This window comes from Indicator indicator, chromosome 25 (genome assembly GCF_027791375.1).
Source record: "Indicator indicator isolate 239-I01 chromosome 25, UM_Iind_1.1, whole genome shotgun sequence".
NCBI classification, from domain to species: Eukaryota; Metazoa; Chordata; class Aves; order Piciformes; family Indicatoridae; genus Indicator; species Indicator indicator.
The window spans coordinates 5,772,476-5,788,403 of record NC_072034.1 but is presented as its reverse complement, the minus strand read 5'-3'; the positions used below and the strand labels follow the sequence as shown (position 1 = coordinate 5,788,403).

Sequence of the window (15,928 nt, the reverse complement as noted above, 5' to 3'; positions counted from 1 at the left end):
ACAGAAAGTAAAGCCAAATTGTCTTCAGGTCTGATTGCGCCCTTCTGCATGACCTGGGTCAAGCCATGTCAGTTTCTTGTGTCTGTTTCCTCACCCATTGATTTTCCATTTTGTTGCCTATTTCAATTGAAATCTTGTGGCATGAAGGACAGGTGTTTAGCAAGTCAGGGACAAAGAATCTTAACTCCTCCAAAGTTCCTAAGTTCTCCTAGGCTGCAGATAACACATACTTGCAAGTGATTATAGAGGATCACATAATCATTTTCTTTCTTCCTGTGTTTTACCTGACATTGAATTTTCATCCCTTTCTCATCCTTCCCTCTTCAAAATTTCTCTCAAATGTTGTCATCTGATGAGGAGGTCACCAAGCAAATTCAGCAGTCACTCTTGTCACACTTCCTTGAAATTGTGTTTTATAGAGGAAAGACTGGATTTGGCTGATAGAAGTGACTAAAATGTGGTTATTTTATCTCCAACTATTCTTGGTTGGTTTGGTTTGAACTACCTGCTGTGGTAGTGGCGCTGGACTAGATGATCTTCCAACCCCTAATACTCTGTGATTATGTGATCTGCATAGATCAGTAGAGATCTGTTATCTGCTCCTGTTTTAATACAGTCCTGCAGCTTCTAAACTTAGTTCTACAACAATGGTCTTGTCCTTACAGTAAGCTCTTGATAATGCCAGTGCTTACAGAGGACTATTCATGTGAACAGTAACAAGGGTTTGTTTCTTCCTGTAGTCCTTTCAAAATGACACCTTCATCTTACAAAGCACTTGTTACTAATTTCCAGTAACCTTACTTGTGGTTTTGTGTGTCTGGTATCAGATATCTGTTGAGCTAATTCTATGCTGAGAAAGTATTTGTTAGTAATGATAGTCTTCTTGTTGTGCATTGTTAAATAGGATTGAGTGTCGACAAGGGAATGCACGTCAAGACTTTGACGTTGCTTACTGTGAAATGCTGGTTCTTCCCCAGTGTGTAACTGTGACTAAAAGAAGCTAAATAGTTTCCTTGTTAGAAGAGGCATTCAGTAAAGGTCAGTGAACACTGTTCTTATTCCAGCTGAATTTGAACGGCCTTCTTGTTGCCCAAATAAAAATGCCTAAATGATCTGAAGTTGAAAACCGTGCTTTAAATGGTATAGTTAAGGATTTGTTGTTAATTTACAGAGCTTTTTGAGAATTACACACTAGGTAGACAAATTATTGGGCTGTCCTCTACGAGATGTTAAAGGGGAGAGGAATATGTTAGTCATAGTTATGCAGCTTGACGTATAGCTCTGTTCAACATCAAAGTGCTTCACAAATAGCACAGCTGCTACCTAACAAGTTGTCACTTCTGATTAAATGTAATTACTTTCATGTGAAAGATGTTTCAGTTATATTCCACATCCCTCAATAACCTCTGTAAGGCAGAAATGCTTATTTTTACGTAGTAAAAAGGCAAGAAGGTAAAAACTAAATTATGGCTGCATCTTGCAAACTGGTGTTAGAATTCAGAATACATGGTTCTTACTGATTGCTACACAATTAAGAGCAGAGGACATCATTACACAACGCTCCAGAACACATAACATGGCAGGTTTCAACTGATAAACCAATTAGCTTTTGATTTGTCCACACACGGTACCATAACACAGTGACAAATGTAAATTCTGTGTAACACAGAACTAAGTGAAATGGTAGCATTTAATATTCTCCTTTCCTCAAGAGTAAATAATCAGGGAATCAGATTGCTCTACAAATTGCTGTCACTTAGCAATAGTATAAGTTCATGCCTCTGCATTTTCAAACATGCCCAGCCAAAGTACACAGCCTCCTGTGTCTAATCACTTGCTAGTTTAAGAGCACTCTCTATCTGATAACAGGTTGTTACAGTAATTTTTAAATCCTAGTTTACATTAATGCCAGTCTTCGATGTTCAGAAATCAAGCCAGCACACACAATCATGAAACTGGATCGTCACAAGCTTTCTTTTAAAACTACTGATTATTCTGTATTTTCCCTCTTTTGTCTGAGGCTGTAAATGAACCCAGTGTTTTTTTCTGCAGCCCTAGTACTAGATGCTAGATTTTGTTTAGAAAAAGCTAAAAATTTTAGGTAATTTCTTGAGATTAGAGTCAAACAAAAAGAACTTGCCTATATCAACATGACAACAAGAGTGATCAGTGCTGATTTTAGGGGTTGTACAGTGTTTACTTACAAACTTTTGTATTCTAAGCCTTTTTTTTTTTTTAAGGATACTTCTGGTCATTTTCACCACAATTTTTTATTGTTTGCTCATTCAGTTTAATAAACAAAAATTCCAAATGTCATCAAATGCTAGCTTCTTACCTTGAGTCATTAAAACAGCTTTTGCAAATGTGATACTGCCCTATGTGAATTACACATTTCAGTAATATGTAGTCCCACCTCCCACATTTAATATTTATCCTGTTTAAGTACTATAATCTTGTTAAAATCAAAGTTCTAATAATAAATTAATTGTTCTTTATGCTTTTGCAATGCAACAAACATTCAGAAGAGGTAACACCACATAAAAAAAAAGTGTCACTGCTATAATAAAGAAGAGTCATTGGTAGTTGATATAAACATACTTAAAAAGCAGACCTTACTTCTTTTAAAAATAAGTAGCTAAGCAATGAACTAAAACTTTCAGAATAACAATGGAATTTCATTGTATTCTCTGGCACCATGTTTCCAGTAACTGGGCTAGCTTTAGATTGCTGGGAAATTTATAATAAATGTTGATTGAGGTATATTATTGCTACAGCAAGCACTGTTGCGAGGATTCATGGAAAATGTGAAAACATGGAATGAAAACCTAGCTCTGTGGAACTCCGGCAAAACTTTCACTGCTTTAATTGTGCCCAGTGTTTCATTCAGTGCTTTTGGACTCTCACTGTCAGAAGATTCACAGATGGCTTATGTGGCCACACTGACCATTCAGCCTTGAACATCACTGGGGCCATAAATGATATTAACTGTCTACATAAGGGTTAATTATCCAATTATTTGGAGTTGGGCTGGTGTGAATAAGATAAGAATTTGGGTTTACAGTGCCACACTGAGTAGTACTTACCTCAACCATAGTTTTCTGAGGGGGAAAAGAAATCCCCCTCAGAATAGCTTGCACTGAAGTAGAATGGGTACAGTAAAGTGATGACTTTATTTTGCTCAGGTGTTCCCTAAAGCAATTCAATTTTTTGTAGCATGTTTGCATGCAGTTGAGGTCTCCAAATGACAGGCGACTGCAAAATCTGAAAAGCTCTTTCAAACGTTCCTAATAGAAGACAGATAAGTTTCCTGTTCTGGATTGCTTGCTAATAAAATTAGTATTGGTTTAAGATTTTAATGACTTACTTTGAATTAATGGTCAATTACACATGCAGTATTGCATTCTAGAACATATATGAAACTCTTCTGTAAGGTAAAAAAGGCTGTGTACAGTGCTTTTCATATTTAACTTACAGCGATGCATGTAACCGATCAGCAGCTGACTAACCTTAGTTCCATGCTTTCATTCAGCTTCACTCTCAAAATTCCTGTGGTCTGCTGAGCAAATACAAAAAATCCCAAATTTAAAACATGACCACCATGAAAGGTTTCCAAAAGATCAGACTTAATAGGATTTTTGCTGTTCATAGGCCCACACATTATGTAATTCAGAAAAAAGCCACATTTCTTCTGAGAGCAGATTGTGTGCTATGAGGAATCCTCGACACTGAGTAAATGAAATAAAAACCCCTATATTAAAACACAACCAACCCCCTCCAGATTTTAGACAATAAAATATTATACTGATAAGAAAAAATATATTCATATTATTGCTATGTCTGCTTACAGATAATTCAAGATATGCTGTATTTAATGAGGACATTAATAAGGTTGGCATTCTAGTGCAAAGCTAATTTGAGAAACATTAAATACTAGAGATACGTGACAATCTTTAATGAATGGCAAACTTCAAAAATAGAATTTTGGGGATATTAGTATTTTGGGTTGAGGTAGGCAATGAGTTTTATCTGCAAGGAAATGTAGGAGGAGAGATGTATGAAAACTGTCTTTTCATTATTTTAAAGGGGGTTGAGTTAGAAGTATTCAAGGAGGTTGAATTAGAAGTATTCATGTTTCTTTCTGACAGTTTTTAAGGAAAACTTTTGTGCTTTGAGTCAAACCAATGTTTTGCATTAACTCTGAGAGAACAGGGGAAGTTAACTTAAAAATAGTGTGTAGGTGACATGAAAATAGGTGGGGCTGCAGGTAATTTGATAGAATTAAATTTTAAAAATATCTAGAAAGTTTTGTCTTCATATGACTACATATACATCTTATACTGAAATCTAAATCTTAGAGTGGAAAAGACCAGACTTTTTCAAGCACAAAATTACAGCATAAACTTCCGATCTATATTCTGAAAGCCACAGCATAAGCAGCCTTCCACTGCCCTGTTCAGGTATTTCCTTTAGGTAGAAATGGCTTCCTTTTTATGGTGCATAAAACATTACTGCTTAATCTAGTCCAAGTGCTGTGTGAAATTGAATATTGACACAGAGGAGCACTAGAGCTGCACTCAGCCCACTGTATGTAAAGGTTTGGCAGTGTCTGCTTCAAACATGTTCATTCCTGAGGAGTTTTAACTTACATCAGTCACTGTATTTTTATTTTTTGTTTTACAGAGAAATGGTTAATGCATGGTTTGCTGAGAGAGTTCATACCATCCCAGTCTGCAAAGAGGGAACCAAGTCCCAGAGCGAATCCTGTGCTTGTCACCAGCCTGCCTGTGGTGAGACCACCAACTCTGGGACACCAGCAAGGAAAATCTCTGCTTCTGAATTTGACAGACCTTTAAGGCCTATTTTTGTCAAGGACTCAGTAGGAGCAGTGAGCTTCCTCTCTGGCTCTGAAAAGAAGGAACAGATGCCTCTGCAATCTCCAAGGATTGAGACCAGTGTAGGGGATCAGTGCTCAAGACTATTGGAACTTGTGAAAGATATTTCTAGTCACTTAGATGTCACAGCACTTTGCCATAAGATTTTCCTGCATATCCATGAGCTCATAGCAGCCGATCGCTATTCCCTGTTCTTGGTCTGTGAGGACAGCTCTAATGAGAAGTTTCTTGTAAGCAGGCTGTTTGATGTGGCAGAAGGCTCCACCCTGGAAGAAGCTTCCAACAACTGCATTCGGCTAGAGTGGAACAAGGGCATTGTGGGTCATGTAGCAGCTATAGGCCAGCCTCTGAACATCAAGAATGCATATGAGGTAAACCATGAAAATTTATCTTCACCAATTCTTGATAAAAGTCATATTGTATCAGCTGTTGAATATTGCCATTTTAGTGTATGTATTTGTAGCTGTATTGGCTTAAACCAGTCAAGATGCAAACCCAATACCGTGATTCTGGTTATAATAAAAGTATTATAGATACATGCATATGCAGAAACATGGAACTATGACTAATGCTAGAGGAATGCTAACATCCAAATAAATTACCTAAGTTTGATATTAGCAGTCAGATACCAGCCTGTTGTCTCCAGCTATGTGCACACCAATATTTGCATTCCTGGCTTTGGACACAATTATATTCACAATATTGTTCATTTTGGTGCAGAAGTATAATTGTCTGCAAAAGTGGACTCCTATGACTTTGGAGAATTTTAACATATGCAAGGCACAGAGTAGGAGCTGAATGAACACGAACAGGATGAGGGTGTGAGCTGTACAGCTGTCTCCCAAATGAAATGATACTCTGTGATTTGCATTATTTAATGCAATGCCAGATGACAAACAGAAGAGAACCAGCACTGGGACAATATGTTTTACAGCTGAGCTTAACATCTCTTCATTCCAGGCTTTTTGGATATGTTGATTTTGCCCTCTGAATTTAGGGGTGATGGAAATTTTGATGAAATACTTAACTGATTAATTAACTCAATAAAGGCATCCAGAGCTGAAAATTACCTCTTCTGGTTGATCAGCTCTCAGTTAATCTGAGCATGTTTACAAAATAAGGCAACATTACTCAGCAGATTTTTTTCAGAAGCAAAAAAGATCAGTATGGTTTCATTTTCAACAAACACTTGTTTGCTACCTCAGAAAATATCTAATTATTTGCTAAGATCTAGTCTTTAGGCAAGTGGTCAAATAACTGTGTTTTTTTTCTTGTATCAGGATCCAAGATTCAATGCAGAAGTTGACCAGATCACAGGGTACAAGACTCAGAGTATTCTCTGCATGCCAATAAAGAATCATAGAGAAGAGGCAAGTAACAGCATTGGGATCACTTCATGTAATACTGTTTCCAGCTGTGCTGATGCTTTATTAGCTGACAGTCATTAGCTTACAGTATAAGACCATCTCTTCTTTAAAAAGATTGCTTATGTTTGCTTGGACTCTAAGTTTATCTTACCTAGTTCAGTAATGTAAGTCAATGGGAACTGTCAAGAAGAATTTAATCCCAGATGCAGAAGTAGAATATATGTATTTAACTCTAGAAGTGCTGTTTCCTGGTTCTTGTACAAAGTATGTCAGCATTGAAGTTCTCTGCACACTTACCAGTTGCTGTATACTCAGATTGCAGTTAAGGGTTTCTGTACCTCAGCTTACGTTGTATCCACATTATTTTCTTCAGGGGACACAAACTGGTGTCCGAAAGGCTGTTTGTTATGTGCTAGTAACTCAGTTTTTAAGTAATAAATTAAGAAACAGGTGTTTAACAGCAGGCACTGAAAAACACACAGTGTTGCTGTGATTCAGAAAAGTCATCCACAAATCATGTAACTTAAACCACTGCTAATTTCAGACAATGTGAATCTGCTGATTGAACTCTTGTGCATTTTTTCCATCCATGGCACTTCTCACAGAAGTTCTCTCTTCCTTTCTGATGCTGCTGCAGTAGGGAGAATTCTTACTATGGACTAACAATGTCTTCTTGCACTGAGTAGTCTAACAGTGAATTCAGTAAAGCCAATGAAAGGAAAAAAAGTGAGGTCCACTGTTTTACTTAGGAGTAAGTAAACTAAGTTTGGGGTTTATTGATCCTGAATGTAGCCTTCAGCCACATCACCAGTTTTAAAAATACTCACAAAGTGTAAGGCTCTCTATACAGACCTTTAAAATTTTCTCTTCTGTAATTCCTTTATTTATCCAGAGTATTTATAGTTTGCTTCCAGAGAGCTCAAACTCCAAAAAGAAATGCTGCCAAGACTGGTCTAAAGACATCATACCTTCTTTTTCTTGGTCTTCCATCTTTTACTGCTCACTAAATGTGTCACCTTGACTCTTATTGCACTGAACTTTTCTGTTTTTTCATTAAATAAATTGATTAAACTTCTTTATTGAATCTTTCTCCAGCTGACCCAGATGATCAGCTGGATTTCTTTTCTTCATATACTGCTAATTTTGGCTTAAAAATTTTTCCTCAGTTCTTCCAAGGACAGCACTTGCTCCTCTACTGCTCCCTCTCTCACTTAAATGTCTTCCCTTTTCTAACCAGCAGCAGCCACTGCTGGCCCTGGGCCAGCTGATGAGCAAAGCAGATGTTTGTGCAAAGAGCTGTCAGGGACCAGTGGTCCATGTCAGGCTTTAAATTTCACCCAAACCATCCCATTTTTCTTTTTCTTGAATGGAAAAGTTGCTGTGGTCTATGTAATTTGGATTAGAAATTAATTACAAAATCTTGCTTGCCAGGGAGCGTGAAAGTGCTTTATTTCTCACCAGGTCCTGATGGTCGGTGGGGGAAGAAATAAGAGCTGTAGTTTGTTGGGCCAATACTCCATGACTTACAGGCTGAATAAACCTGCAATTGGCCGTATCTTCAGCCAGCCTCCTACTCCTAAGTGCATCAGCAAGTGGAAATGAAGCAGGAATTTGTTTATTTTGAGAAGTTCAGCCAACTTGAAGTTTGAGGATAGTGTTATACTCTATTCATGTAATAATTTGAAGGGGATGAACTATCAGATTTCTTACAGGAAAGAATAGCACCTTCCCCCCCTGATTTTAAAGTCTCTACCAGAAGGCTTTTTTCCTTCTCACCATAACACATGGCTGACATGTTCTTGGACAGATGTTGGAGTCAGTGATTCAGTCCTAATTTTCCATTTGCATTCTGCTGCTTTTTATTTAAAACACCCCAAACAGCAAACCCAGAATACTGGCTCCTTCCTGCTAAAAAATAAATAATTAAAAAAAACTCCAGTATCGTTGAAGCCCTCTACCAATACTGAGGCTAGTGAATGCTGTCCTGGCCCAGGATGTCACCCACCACAGTCAAAAGACTGTCTGGAAGACATCTGAAAATACTGAGAAAATACTGTTTGTTTGTTTAGCATTAGTACTATTTTTTTAAAAAACCAGAAGAGTCAGTAATTGAGAGGAAGAAAATCTCATGCTGATTATTAAATCTTCTGGGCCTCCTGAAGAATGGAGATTTTTTCCGGTAGATGTTTTTCACATTTGCCTATATTTCCATGAGGCAAAAAACCCAAAGTCTCACTTAAAAATAACAGCTAATAAGAAAATCCGTTGATGAAAAGAAGAAAACTCTTTGATTCACAGGGGAGCTCATAAAAAGGACCCAGGATCCAGGATCTAGTAACAGTGAGAAAAAAGCAGCACATTAAGAGAACTTTACCTCTGTACAAATACTTAACAGTAAAAGAACTTTTCTCAGTCCCCTACTCAACCTATTCTTGTTGACAGAAATTCCATGGAAACACTGCACTTCAGATGCAGAAATTCTGCTGATTATGTCCTTAAAGATCAGATCACAGAGGCTTGTATAGTGATAGCTTTATGAAAAGTTCTCCTTTTCCCATGAAAAGTTACAAATACAAATTGACTGAGCTTTGCATCTGACTTCAGGGGCTCTGAACCAAGTTCTAAGATCTGTAAGATCCTACTCCACAATCTCTAATAACAAAACAAATCTTTTCCATCATATGACAAAAGACTTGCCACGTGATGTTTTCTGGCATGCAAGGCTGTATTATTTGCTGATCATCATCACTGAAAACAAGGAGGAAGAAAGGCCCTGGGTAGACTCAATTGTATTCTACTTAAAAGGAAAACCAAAATGGTTCTAAGTCAGATCATGTAATCATCTGACCTTTCATCCTCAGTAGTACAAAAGCCAGCAAGGAAAAGTTAGGTTTAGCCAGCCTGTACCACAGAGTTACCATGGTTATTTCTTTTGCAAGAGGAAACTGGCATTGCTGGCCACAGCTCCAGCTATTAATGCCAACCATTTCAGTGCTCCAGTGCTCATACAGAAATCAGGGCCTCACCACTACTGGCAGAAGACTGAAGGTTGTTGCAGTTGAACATTGTGCATCTCAAAAAGCAGCTTTTCATTCCTGGTGTGTCCTTAAGCCTTTTAATTTTTCAGAAGCTTCAAATAGTACTGATTTGCTCTCTAGAGCTTATGTAATGAAGTCAGTAAATGCAGTAGCACTTTCTTCTGTTTTGATTGGTCTTGGATTCAGAAATCCAGACAGAAGTCTGCAGAAGTTCTTGCAAATAATTATTACCTCAATTTCTCTGTCTGGTTTTGCAGACATTTGTGAACATTCATTTGAACAAAATTTGTCATAACTGAATAAAAAACGGAAGTCCTTAGCTTAAATGAACTTGGGAATTTATCCAGAGCTGATACAAAACATTGGTTTGGATTATCTGTAGAATGGATGGTATGCTTGGTCTCTGATGCACAGTCATCACAGCTGCTGTAGAACATCAACAGGAATGACCTGATACAGGTGGACCTGCTCTGGCAGGGGGTTTGGATTAGACAATTTTTCGAGGTCCCTTCCAAACCCTAACATTCTGTGATTCTGTGACAGTTTTTTGTTGTATCTGCATTTTTTTCTGTCAGGTCTTCAGAATAATTTTCATGAAATTCTGTTTAACTTTTACTAAAATCTGTAGGATTTTCTACATCTGGGAAGTTCTAGCTGAATTAAGTGGGACCTATATCCCAGGCTCTCAGTGTGTAAGACTAAACTTCCTACTAATCACCCACGGAAATGTTTTATTCTGGCAATGCTCACTCTTCATTGTTTAGTTTGCTGTTTACTTCACCGTATCTCCTGTCACTGGGAAGCTCTTCCTAGCAAATGAGGGGTGCTAATCTTTTGACAACAGCCTTTGAAAATATCCTGTTGAATTTTCTTGTGCAAAATGTCAGCAGGCATGCTACCGTTAGCCTGCTAAGTTACTTCCTCCCGCAGTGGCCACGTTGGGTATAATACATCACAGTCACTGCAGTATAGCGTAGATCTAGCCAAGCTAACTTTACACAAACTAACTCAGCTTCCAGTAGTTCCTGCTGCAGGATCATGGAAATCAGTAATTTGCTTCTTGGGTGGATTTTCAGCTTATGTTGAGACATGTTATAGCAGCCAGACTGCTGGAAACCATGCAGGCTACTGCTGGCATGAATGAGAGAAGAGGATGTGAAAGTTTTGTTGATTATAAGGGAAGTCTATAAATACAGTTCTGGCCCTGCAGGATAACTTTATAAGCTTGAATCAAACATCTACAAGAACAGGAGAGTAAAGTATGGTTAAAACCACTTCTCAAGTATGTTCCCATCTTCAAAATCAGATAAAAGCTGAGTTTCTCTCTTCCTGTTACCATTTGTTAGCTTAATGTAATTTTTCTTCAGGTGCCAGAAAAGTAAATAAGTGAAAAAAATTATATTAATAAAAATTACATTAATTACATTTTTGTGCTGAAGTAAGAACCAACTAAAAAGGGAAGAGGCAACTATTGCAAGAAAATAGTAAAGATAAAGGTCTCAGAAAATGAGAAGAAGTCTCTGCTTGTAATGTGGATCAGGCATTATTAAATGGGATAACTGCCACAGATCGAGAGGAGATGTTACGGAACAAGCAGCAGCACTGGAAGATCACCTGTGTTGCCGGCAAGAATACAGTTAGGAAAGTGTGTTCAAATATGGCAAAACAGATGTGGATATTGACTCAGCAATTGTTGGAGGGTTTTTTCCCCCCATTTGGGACTGTTTTTTGTTTTCATGGCCTGTCTTACCTGATCCAAATGGAAAGTATCAGAATACTTGTTTTCAGATCCAAGGGGAATTTTTCCAGCTGACTTTAAAGTTGGACTGGTAAGGTCCTTTATGTAGTTTGTTTCTTTCTACCCACACATTGTGTGCTTTCAATACAGCAGACCTGGGTGATGGCAGTACAGAATGGTGTGACTACTAGAGATACACCTTGTTCTATAATCCCACCTACCTAGTCAGACTGGGGATAAAGCTCATCAAAAAGAGTGTGTCCCTCTCAGCAGCTGAATGGTTACTTCAAGGATTAAACCATAAGATCACAGGTATCAAACTATAAGCAGAAACTAAGTATTTCAGTCTTTCCTATCCTTTAGTCTTGGTTGTCTTCAGTCCTAAGTAGTATCTTCAGCTTTTCTAGCAGCCATCCCCTTTCACAGCTGTTTTTAATTCCTTTCTTCCCTACTAGTTTTGTCTTGGGTAACCAAGGAATATACAGGATAATTCTGTAGGCATAGTAGGAAACAAACACACAGATCTTTGCTTTATTACTACAGGATTCAACTTTCAAAAAAGTTCACCTGGTGTCTGCCTGTTAGAGAATTAAGAGATACAAAATATTGTGCCTACATAACTTAAACCTCACCTTTTGGTTAGACTGGAACAGTACTTCCATGAACAAGTGTTTGAGTGGACTGTCATTTTTTCTGAGATTCTTCCAAGCTTTAGGGAGAATTATCCTTATCTCAAATATGTCTCATTTATTGCCACAGGGATTTCACAGTTTTAATGTACTGGTTATCTGAATAAGCTTTCTGTACAGCTGAGCTCAGAACAGTTGGTCACCTTCAGTTCAATTTTTATGCTGGTGTGAACATAACTCCCAGCTGGAGATCACAGATCAGACCTATTGTTATTTCAGATTTGTTTACACTACATTTTAAAAATGAGAATTTGGTTTTCATGCTGTGCTTAGTATTCTCTAAAATGTTGGCATATATTCTCCATGGCCTGAAGTGCTACTTTTGCCCTAATTACATAATTAGTTTAGTAACAGGAACAGATCCTCTTGAGTTTCCTACATCCTCTCCTAATTAACTGGTTGCCGGCAAGACTCCAGTGGCTAAATACTATCTATCTCAGGTTTTTTTCATTCTACAGAGTTTAGTGAAGATCACTGGAATTTGTACTGGTATAAATGAGGCCAGAATTTGGACCAGCTTAATTTTTAAAACTGCTTTTTGTGTGGAAAAAAATGGAACATACCACAAAGTTATTAAAAGCTAAGAATATAACCAAAACAAGAGAGTTTGCATCTGCACAAAAATTTTGTCATCATCGAGATGAATTTTGAGTAGGTTTATTCTCCTCTTTACTCCTTTCCTCTTCAGTTAAAACTTTTTATTGAAAGACCTTAACAAAGATCAAAAATTTACCATTTCTCTTGGAACGCATGCCTGTCTTACTGTATCAGAAGCCTGCAGTGCTAATAAAGGGAGCCTAAACAACCTTTTTGCTATATTCATATGGTTCTTTTACTGTTTTTTAATAGCTTTTCAAAAGCACCACGGACTTCCCTTTCATGGAGGAGATGTGTTTACACAAGATGAAAGTACTCACCTTTTGGGTGTCTTGAAAAGCCTTTGACCTCATTAAAGTTGTCTTAGGACATGCTGGCTCAAAACTGAAAAGTAAAACAAATTAAATAAATATCCACATAAGACAGAGCTGTGAGAAAAGGCCTAACTATTAATCTCTGCACATGTAGGTTAACACAAAAGTAGTGTGACTGGTTGAAGGATTTGCTTGCTATTCCAAGTCTGCTGTAGAAGCACATAAGGGTAGTTGTACATTGTTGTTACAGTAATCTCACTGGATAAGAAATATTCCTCACTGAAGTAAAGGAGAGGCTGACTGTGGGAAAAAGTGGGTTGTATGGAACAGAGCTGACAGTTGAGCTTTATTTCAGACAGACATATTTGAACCTAGATTTGGCAGTGATTCATGCTGCAGAACAATGACCTTATTTGTAACATTAATGTTTTGGGAAGGTGAAGCTGAGAGATAGTAAACTGTCTTCTTTTCCATTAAAAGAATAAAACTGTATGCCTTCCATCTGTTTAGCAATTATAAATGTAATGATTAACAGTTACATACAACTTTTTAAACATGCATGCCACACAGTTTTCCTTCTGATATTGTTATCTCAAAAAAAGCAAGATTAAAAAATGCTGTTGTTAACACCTTGCATCAGTCTTACACTACTTGGATCTCCAAGTTCTTTACACCTTTTTCAATCATTTGATAAAGCAAGCATTCAAAAAAATCTGAAAAGAATCAAAAGCCTTGCATAGACTTTATGCTTTTGCATGTTATTATACACAGCTAGGTGGGATGCACCTGAGCTAGCACATCCTAGCCTGTGAGTTTACTGCACAGATTTATTGAGCCTAGCACAAGATGAGATCCAGCCATTTAACATGCTCAGTGTAACTGCAAGGAAGTGCAGGATTCATGTCACTTTTTTTTTTGATATTTTAGGTTCCTGCTCAATTATTTGTATCATGAATAAATTAGGAAAAAACACGCTTAAATATGTTCTGTTATTTGAAGGCCAACCTTGTAACGGTCTTCTATAAATATGTCTAGAAATAGAAATCAATGACAGACTCCTAAAAGCTATCTAATTACTCTGTTTTGAATTACTAGGTTGTTGGTGTGGCTCAAGCAATCAATAAGAAATCTGGAATTGGTGGCACTTTCACTGAACAAGATGAAAAGGTATAAAACTGGACAGAAATGTCTCTTTTCCTGGGGGAATGGATATTGGTTATTACTTTTAATACTTATCAGAAATTTTAAACTTACTAAAAGTTAAACACATCTGAAGAAGTAAAATTTCCTGGTAATACTGCACATTTCTTTCTTTATGAGGCCATGGGAAACATGAATGTGAAATAGTTTAATTTCTGGATCAGCATGGTATCTCGCATACATTTGTGAAACACAGGATTATTTCTGAACTGAAATGCATTGTAAAACAGCTTAATAACTTTTTTAATATACATATTTTTTTAGGAATTGGTCCTCATTTTCCTGGCATCCCCAGTAAAGATACTTTGAGTATTAAAATTTGTGTAGTGATTCTTTCTTAAATACTGTATCACCTCTCAAGACAGCAATTACAGGATGAGAAAAAGCTTTGGATAAATTATGAACAATATATGAGAGAGTAGAGCAGACAGCACCTTGATTTCCTAATTCTCACACTGCAGTTGCTTTCCAAACATTTCCAGACTTCCCATTCATATTGGTGTAGCAAAAAACCAGGGTCAAGAAGTTGATTAAACCCTCAGCACTTAGTTTTTTCTAGGTAAAATATGCATTGCTGCAAAATGAGCTGATTCCTATGAGCTGCTTTTTCTGTCAATCCTACTTTAACAGGATAAACTCTGAGTTTAAATAAATGAAAGGAAACAAATTATGAGTAACTGAAAAAAAAGAAAAAAACCTAAACAAGATCCTGAATATGTGTAAAGATTACTTAATACTTCAAAATGAAGACTTGGGGATGTATGGTTTCAAAGGTGCAACTTGGAGAAAGATATGGGGTATTGGTTGATAGTCGACTGAACATCAGTAAGCAGTGTACCCAGGTGGCCAAGAAGGCCAGTGGCATTCTGGCTTGTATTAGAAACACTGTGACCAGCACGAGCAGGGAGATGATGATCCATCCCCCTGTACTCAGCACTGATGAGGCCACGTCTTGAGTACTGTGTTCAGTTCTGGGCCCCTCACCAAAGGAAAAAAAAATAAAGGCGTTGGAGCACATCCAGAGAAGGGCAATGAAGCTGATGAAGAGTCTTGAGCACACATCCTGTGAGGAGCAGCTGGGGTTGTTCAGACTGGAGAAGAGGAGGCTGAGCTACCTGAAGGGAGGTTGGAGTGAGGAGGGGGCCAGCCTCTTCTTGGTGGGAAGTGACAGGACTAGAAGATATGGTTACAAGCTGCACCACAGGAGGTTTAGGTTGGGTATTAGAAAATATTTCTTCACTGAAAGGGTTGTCAAACATTGGAATGGTCTGCCCAGAACCGTGGTGGAGTCACCATCCCTGGACAAGTTTAAGCAGCTTAGGGACATGGTTTTGTGTTGACCCCTCAGTCCTGGGTCAAAGGTTGGACTGGATGATCTTAAGGTCTCTTCCAACCAGATATATTCTGTGATTCTGTGAAAACAAAAAATTGCAGTAGCTTATCTTTGAATAGAGGTTAGATGCTGTGAGGCATTATCTTCATGAGGTGTTGATGTCCATTTGTCTTCAGGATTTTGCTGCCTATCTGGCGTTTTGTGGAATTGTTCTTCACAATGCTCAGTTGTATGAGACGTCTTTGCTTGAGAACAGGCGCAATCAGGTATGCTCAACAGGTTTGTCCCAGGATACAGAAATTACCATGGTTAGCTGGTAATCAGTGCCTGCTCCTGGTATTTCTCACATGGTAGTTATTCCTTGGCTATTTGTAGTTACTCTAACTGAATGCTGTGTGTCTCTGATGAAGCTGTAACTAATTGCATGGAGAAGTAGCTGGGCACATTCCAGCTTGGGCTGCAAGAAGTGAACTGTTTGGGGAAGAAAGTAAAGCTATGTGTCAGAACATTCATTCCATGTCCACATACTTGATATTGCCTGAAGTTATCCTCTGGATTACTGAATAGTTTATACAACCAGAGGTATAGAATACATTCCAGAAATTTCAAATAGAATTATCCCTGCAGAACAGTAGAGGTTAATCAGATTATTATTCTAGTCTGCCACAACTATAAATAGTCACTAACTGTAATTCTAGTAAGGAAAAACTGAAATTTCTTCTCATTAATGTAACTGTATTTTGCAGCCATCTTTATAACT

The 15,928-nt window shown here is 37.7% G+C and overlaps 1 protein-coding gene across 1 annotated transcript in view; it reads left to right on the top strand.

The window, feature by feature from the left end:
- Nucleotides 1–4,669: 4,669 nt before the first annotated feature.
- Nucleotides 4,670–15,928, top strand: part of PDE5A (phosphodiesterase 5A) — a 34,057-nt gene continuing 22,798 nt past the window's right edge. The window contains exons 1-4 of the mRNA XM_054392274.1: nt 4,670–5,263; nt 6,173–6,262; nt 13,731–13,802; nt 15,345–15,434. Of these exons, the coding sequence (XP_054248249.1) occupies nt 4,685–5,263; nt 6,173–6,262; nt 13,731–13,802; nt 15,345–15,434 (831 nt within the window). The 5' untranslated portion in view covers nt 4,670–4,684. The remainder of the gene's footprint in view (nt 5,264–6,172; nt 6,263–13,730; nt 13,803–15,344; nt 15,435–15,928) is intronic.